At 33.5% G+C, this 7,872-nt stretch overlaps 1 protein-coding gene across 2 annotated transcripts; it reads right to left on the reverse strand.

Moving 5' to 3' along the window:
* Positions 1-6,056: 6,056 nt before the first annotated feature.
* LOC129893039 (protein RGF1 INDUCIBLE TRANSCRIPTION FACTOR 1) lies at positions 6,057-7,872 on the reverse strand. Of its 2 annotated transcripts, none has more exons than XM_055968529.1 (4): positions 7,804-7,872; positions 7,193-7,438; positions 6,946-7,086; positions 6,057-6,506 (listed from the first exon to the last, which is right to left on the reverse strand). In XM_055968529.1, the coding sequence occupies exons 1-4, from the start codon at positions 7,804-7,806 to the stop codon at positions 6,123-6,125; spliced, it is 774 nt and encodes a 257-aa protein (XP_055824504.1). In that variant the 5' UTR covers positions 7,807-7,872; the 3' UTR covers positions 6,057-6,122. The 2 variants fall into 2 exon arrangements, with proteins under 2 accessions (XP_055824504.1, XP_055824505.1); XM_055968530.1 differs by having other exon boundaries at positions 7,193-7,429; positions 7,804-7,866.

The raw sequence follows: 7,872 nt of genomic DNA on the forward strand, positions 1-7,872 counted from the left end.
GTAGGCCAACCAACCATACACATAATGAATTGGAAAACAAGTTTGAACGAGATCAAGTCGTGAGCATTTTGAAATCGTATTTAGACCTTTGTAAATGCTGGCTAAGACGGGAACTGCAAGGCTAACTCTTCGTCCACATGCTAAATGACAGGCGATTCTGAAGACGCCCGGACGAATAAAGCCATTCTCCTTCGTAGGAAGCACAAATACACACAACCAGCAAGATAAAAAAGATGCCAAGTATATCTCATTTTGTTTGTGACTCTTAACTTCCATCTGGTGAAATAAAGCTTCTTCAGCAGGAGACCAGTTAACAGATTCACCAATTACGCCATTTGGGTTATGCGATGACTTAAGACGGGCAGACTTCTTTTCTCTTCTCGGTGGGGTTGTCCATATTTCATATCTTTCTTACACCAAAACTCTACCCATCTTTCCACAGAAACATTTGGGTCATGATTATTTTTTACTCGAATTCGATGAAAAGCATCAAATAAATGCTCACAAGAGTGAGGAAGAAACCTTTTACCCTTATCAAATGTGCCTAAAAGTTCTGCAACATTTGGCACGACTTCCTCGTAAAGACTTCCTGCTATGGGTAAACTACCAATCACGTGTAAGTCCCAAAGTGATATAGATAATTCTCCGACTGAAGTAAGTAGTGTATTTATAACAGGACACCAAGCTTCGCAGAAGGCCTGCAAGATGTTAGTGTTACGATCATAAGTAAAAAGTGAACCATACACAGCATCATATATTTTTGCATCCTTCAAAGTCTGGCGATTCCTGCTAAGGATATCTTCAGTCCACTCCCAATAGCCCGGAATGTAGTGAAATTCTCCATCAAGTGTAAAAGTGTCATTTCATCGAATCTCTTTATTAACGATTCGTCGCCCCAAACATGGTAAAGAAATTGCAATATTTTTGGTACGATGGTTAGGAGTACAAAGTATCCACGTCTTAGGAGGACGGCTGTTATATTCAAGAGTCCAATCCTCTAAACCAGGAAGTTCCCCCAAAGATGGCCATGGAGCAGCATATTGGCCAGCTAAGGGCGTACTTACAAGCAGTTTGGTCTCCACCTCACTGTCTTTATGATCTGATATCACAAGGTATCGCAACTCTGAAGAAGGAGAAGTTAAATCTCTAAAGTAAACCATGATTCAATCTGCAAGAAAATAAATAAATAAAATTAATAATTATATATATATGTTTTGTTAGCTCATAAATTAGTAATTCAATAATCATGTTCATGCATCTTGATAATGAACGACTATATTCTTTGAGCAAGGCCTATGCCTAATTCAGACGGTGTAAAGTCTTTAGCTTGGACTATGAAATGCCTCTGACTCAGACGGTGTAAATTCTTTGCCACAAATCATGTAAAGTCTGCCTTAGACGGTGTAAAGTCTTTAGCTTGGACTATGGAATGCCTCTGACTCAGACGGTGTAAAGTCTTTGCCATAAATCATATAAAGTCTTTGCCTTAGACGGTGTAAAGTCTTTAGCTCGGACTATGGAATGCCTCTGACTCAGACGGTGTAGAGTCTTCGCCATAAATCATGTAAAGTCTTTGCCTTAGACAGTGTAAAGTCTTTAGCTCAGACTATGGAATGCCTCTGACTCAGACGGTGTAAAGTCTTTGCCACAAATCATGTAAAGTCTTTGCCTTAGACGGTGTAAAGTCTTTAGCGCAGACTATGGAATGCCTTTTCTTCGCCACAAATCATGTAAAGTCTTTGCCTTAGACGGTGTAAAGTCTTTAGCTCGGACTATGGAATGCCTTTTTTTTGCCACAAATCATGTAAAGTCTTTGCCTCAGACGGTGTAAAGTCTTTAACTTGGACTATGAAATGCCTCTGACTCAGACGGTGTAAAGTCTTTGCCATAAATCATGTAAAGTCTTTGCTTTAGACGGTGTAAAGTCTTTAGCTCGGACTATGGAATACCTCTGACTCAGACGGTGTAAAGTCTTTGCCACAAATCATGTAAAGTCTTTGCCTTAGACGGTGTAAAGTCTTTAGCTCAGACTATGGAATGCCTTTTCTTTGCCACAAATCATGTAAAGTCTTTGCCTTAGACGGTGTAAAGTCTTTAGCTCGGACTATGGAATGTCTTTTCTTTGCCACAAATCATGTAAAGTCTTTGCCTCAGACGGTGTAAAGTCTTTAGCTTGGACTATGAAATGCCTCTGACTCAGACGGTGTAAAGTCTTTGCCACAAATCATGTAAAGTCTTTGCCTTAGACGGTGTAAAGTCTTTAGCTCAGACTATGGAATGCCTTTTCTTTGCCACAAATCATGTAAAGTCTTTGCCTCAGACGGTGTAAAGTCTTTGCCATAAATCATGTAAAGTCTTTGCCTTAGACGGTATAAAGTCTTTAGCTCGGACTATGAATTGCCTTTTCCTTGCCACAAATTATGTAAAGTCTTTGTCTCAGACGGTGTAAAGTCTTTGACTTGGATCAATAGAATAAAAGTTTATTGCATATGAAGTAATATTTTCATTTAAAAAAAAAATAATAATAAATATATATATATATATATATATATATTAAAAAAAAATGTACCTCATATGTTGATGAACCCAAGAGGATGTGCAAAAAGGAGTATCAAAACTGTCAATACCAATGATGAAAATAAATAGAAGGAGAGAGTCTATTTATAGACAAATGATGATGGTGAGAGAGTCCTTCTTCCAAAGTAATTGTAATTACTTTTTTTGGTAGAACTCTAGTAAAATGCTACAAATTTATTCTCTCCAAATCCTAATTGGATGTGAAATTGTGAAAATTTGGACTATCCATATTCTAAAAGAAGTGTGTCCTTTCAGAATTTTAATTGGATTTGGAAGACAGAATAAAGGGTAGGCATTTGCAAAAAAAAAAAAAACGTGAAAAAAAAACGTGAAATAAATAAATAAATAAATTATCTAGAACGGTCATGAAAGTATTAAATTCTCAATTTTGGATATGTTGTAAATCGAGAAGTCTAGTTTCTAGAAAATCACACCGTTCATGATTCTTACGTATCTACAATAAGATATGAATTTTCTACGACAGACATGTCAAGATGAGGAAAAGGTTGTTGAAAATCAAAGAAAAGAAAGAAGAAAGTACCACGGCGCTGATCGTCAAGCCACATTGCTGCAAAACAATGAAGGTCAGACATCTATTTATAGAGATTTATTAGCACCTATTATAATTAGATTCAAACTTGAATTAGGCTTCTACAAAATTGACTCCTAATCGGATTCCAATTAGTGGTGGAATCTTGCATGACAAGTAAACACCAAAAAAAAAAAAAAAGGAAAAAAAAAAGGAAAAAAAAAATGTGAAAAAAAAAAGAAATCATTTTTTTTCTTTCTTCTCTTTCCTAATCCTCATTGGATATAACTAATTTGCTACATTCCTACTCCAACAATGATGAAGGGGTGCATCAATATAGTATGAATTCACGATACATCTCAAAATAAATGGCATGTCATTATCCTACAAGTAATACTTCAAGCCTAGTCTTCAAAAGATAAAATATCTCGACAAGACTTGAAGCAGGGGGCATTTGTAATCATTTACAATTTATTGAATATAAATTTGTAAAATGGTTCAATTTATATTAAATTCAAGATATATTAGTCCAAATAAATATTTTGGATTAATAAAGTTGGATCAATTATTTAAGCCCAATAAATGTGGATTTAATTAAAAAAAAAAACTAAATCCATTGATTTGGGCTATAAAGATGACTCCACTTTGTTAAGCCCAATATCATCTCATCCTAGAGGTCCAAAATCATGTCACATGTCAAAGTTAGGTGGCAATCCAAGTCAAATTAAATAAGCCACTAGAATTATGCCATGTGCCAAAATTAGGTGGCAATCCAAGTCAAATTAAATAAGCCACTAAAATCATGCCACATGTCAAAGTTAGGTGGCAATCCAGGTCAAATTAAATAAGCCACTAAAATCATGCCACATGGCAGAGTTATGTGGCAATCTAAGTCAAATTAAATGAGCCACTCAAATAATGTCACGTGTCCATGTGACATGTTCTGACCAATCAAATTAAGACTCTTCAACAAAGAAATCTGATTGGTCAGTTCAAACCAACCAATCAAATCACACCCTCATACCACTCCCTACAACTATAAATAGGGGTCCTCATTATTCTGAGAGGGGAGGTTTTTTTTTTTTGAAGAACAAGAAGCAAGAAGAGAGCTCGTGGATCAAAGGCCTCAAATTCTCTACAAAGCTACAAAGTTCAAGCAATCAAATTCAAGCTCAAGTTCAAGATCAAGAACGAAGACAAACATCAAAAAGTTCGAGATCAAGTTACTTGTTCATATTTATCGTTCGTCATAACCATACAAGTGTTCGTGACGAATAATTCAAATCCAAATTTGAAGACGAAGATTCAAGATCAAGCTATTCAAGCCCTTGACTCTAAATCAAATTCAAATTCAAGTTCAACGTGTTTCATATTATTTGAAGAATCAGAGGATTATTATAGAGATTGTAACCGCATCATATTTTGAAATCAAATATTACACTTTGTTACTCCAATTTTCCTGTCTTGATTATTTATTTTTCTCGGCTCGAAAATTTGTTGTTTACACATGTCTCATATTAATAGGGCTCCATGCTTATGCCTTATTTATTTTAACTCAATCCATTTTAACCTACTATAGTAATTTTTTTTCTTATCAATTATCACTAATCATAAAATTTTATCTATAATTATAACTTATATAGATAACATGGTTATAAAAGAGTTAATAGACATAAAACTTTAACTCGATAAGATGATTGGACCATACGAAATAGTGGTTGTTTAGTTGACTGGTCAATAATAAACACTAATATAAAAAATTAACTTCCCCCCTTTTTTCTTTTCTCTTCCATTTCTAATTTAAATATTAATTTTTTTCAGGCTTTTCCTCTTTTTCTTCCCTTCTAGCGATTTAAAACTCGACTTGAGACAATTCTTTTAACCTTAAGTTCAATAATTTCTTCACTAAAGTCTACTAGAGGAGGGGTTCACGTCTGATTAGCTAACTAGTAAGAAAATAGCTGTATCGAGGCGATGATCAATAACTAATCCGAAAGATTTTAAAATATACATATTGTGTTTTTGCTTTGCGAATTGATGTTACACTTACATTATAGCCCCTTCATTTTTATGCGATTTATTCATAGAAAAATAGTTAACATGATAAGTTTCTTTTTTTATTGAATTTTCTATATAGTGATAATATCACGTAAAATAAAGTAAAATAAAACAGATGGTCTGTTTATAGGGTCAAAGTCAAACAAATGGTGCTGCAATTAAAAGTTATTGTTCTTCAATTTTCAAGCTTTAGCACGAGAGGCCAGAGGGTGACAAAGATCATACTTTGACATGACATTTTTGCAATTTTTAAAGTGCTCAGCTCTACCATGTTTAAACTTTTGTTAATACCAAATAGTAATTGTGCTAGGTTTTTGTATACTATATATTAATATACAAAATAAAATTATATATATATATATATATATATATATATATATTATTTTGTTGACGAGTATGCAGCATAAAAAAATCTTATTTTACAGAACAACCAACTCTATTTTTTTGATTTTCAACTGACGTTTTATACATATATTGAGGACCTAACTAATTTGAATTCACATATTTAAAGCCAATATAAAAATAAAAATATTTTTTATTAAAATTTGTTTTTCATATCCAAATTTAAACTCAAAATCTCTAACCACGATTCTTGATGGTAAACAAATAACTATTTAAATGGTACCTTCATGGAGTACTAGTACAACAACTTGCATGTAAATAAATCAATCTTGACAAAAGCATCCCTTCGAATTCCTAAACTTAGCACTATTATTATGTCATTGTAGAAATTTAAAATCATCTTATACAAATAAAAAACCACATAATAACCTAGAGTCACGTGATGCCATTAAGACAAAACACCCCGACCAAGTAATTAATTAATCCCAAAAATTGTGTGTGTATGTGTGAATGGTTGTGGGGGTGGGTGTCATGAGCACTGAGCCAACAATAATTTAAAAAATTCTAATTTGAAAGTAGTCAAAGGAAAATGTGAAATAATTCTACTAAATTAATTCTAACACAAAGGAGACCTATGAGGAATCCCTTTTCTTCTACTCATGCTAGTAGCCATGTCTTCATCACTTATATTCTTATAACTGTTGAGTGTAATTCTTCCACACACATATAATCCACTTCTCTTCTTTCTCACAAACTCCGTGCATGGGAAATTATTATTAGTAGTACTCATCATCAACATGTTCTCCGATCCCGACGATCCTGACGTTGTTGACGAGCCCCATGGCTCGTCATTGTCCACGATCGTCGAGTGAGCCGTCTCGTTAGCCGTATCATAATCAGACATATCTTGAGGGATAAAGAAATCCGGACCAAGTTGTAAAGTTGTACATCTCCTTAAGAACGGAGAAATGTCCTTGTAGTGATTTAGCACAAAATCCACCTAATAATTGTCAATGAAATTCAAAAATTATTGTCACTCAATAGAATTTTGTTACTTCTTTGTTAAGCAATTTTAAGAATGGTTTATTTAATATTTAAACGATAGTAATAAGTATAATTGGGCACACGAACCATTATCAGGCTTATTGTAGAAATAATGATACTAATTGTTAATATTTTCACACTTTCGAGTCAGAGTAATTTTCCACGTAAATTTTTTTGTGTTCTAACTTTTTCCCCTTTACTTGCACTAAATAGACAGAAATGTAACAAGAACCAGTTTCATCGACTAGTCAACTCTTCTTGTATCGTATAGGTGCATAAAAAAATAATTCAATTATGGTTATTAACGTAGGGTGAAGAAGATAATAATTATGGTTGGTAATAACATATATATATATGCGTACATGTTACAATCTAAAAGAGAATATATCAATTACCTTGCACCCTAGAGAGCAATGGATAAAGGGTTCTTGGAGGCTTCTATCACAAGAAGTGCAATAATTTCCAGATCCTTTGAATTGCCTATTTTGAGGTCTTTTCTTGATGAAAATCACCTTAGCACTGTTTATTGTGTACGCCTAATGGAATTATGAACCAAATTAATCGAGAGAATTATAGATATAAACTATTTAAAATAAATGATTACATATATTAAGATATAATTAAATAGATTTAACTATTTACCTGAACGTTTGAGCAATCTATGAGCTTCTCTAAGTCCTCAAGTCGAACAACATCATGATACACATAACGTCGAATTTGAATTAGTCTGTGGAAACGATGTGCCATCACACAATGAGGGCAAATACTCGTGCAACAATCCAAACAACAAATATTCTTCTCGTTCTTCTTTGCACTCTCATGAATTGAGCACGGTGCAAAGAATTTCTCTCTGTATAGACCTTCCAACCACATTGGCTTCTGAATTCCCTAAAAATCAACATGTCATAAGACAATTTAGGCATAAAAAAACATTTAAACAATCACTTATAACTTAATAACACATAAATTTTTATGTTAAAAACATTAATTAATAACTTTCTATTACCTTAATTACACCTAAATGTTGACAATAACCGACTAATTCCTCTACCCGTTGCTTCCCTTTCTCTTTCTTTTACTATTTCCATCTAGGCCCCCAACTTTGGTTGCTTGGCCGGGATAGAAATGTCTAACAACTTCTTTGGTTGGAGTTATCTTATTATTAGTGAAAGTAGAAAGATAACTAATATGCTATAATAGGTCAATTATATGATGAAAGTAGAATTGATGAATGAAATAGAAGAAAAACTTACCATGATCACATAAAAACACAACCCTCAAGAAGTACTAAAGAAGCTAAGCAATGAGACAATGGTTTGATT

This window comes from Solanum dulcamara, chromosome 6 (genome assembly GCF_947179165.1).
Source record: "Solanum dulcamara chromosome 6, daSolDulc1.2, whole genome shotgun sequence".
NCBI lineage: Eukaryota > Viridiplantae > Streptophyta > Magnoliopsida > Solanales > Solanaceae > Solanum > Solanum dulcamara.

Coding starts and splice junctions, on each gene's coding strand:
- LOC129893039 (XM_055968529.1), bottom strand. Junction 7,087..7,192: donor TAGATTGCTCAAACGTTCAG/GTAAATAGTTAA, acceptor TAATTCCATTAG/GCGTACACAATAAACAGTGC. Junction 6,507..6,945: donor ATTGCTCTCTAGGGTGCAAG/GTAATTGATATA, acceptor GACAATTATTAG/GTGGATTTTGTGCTAAATCA.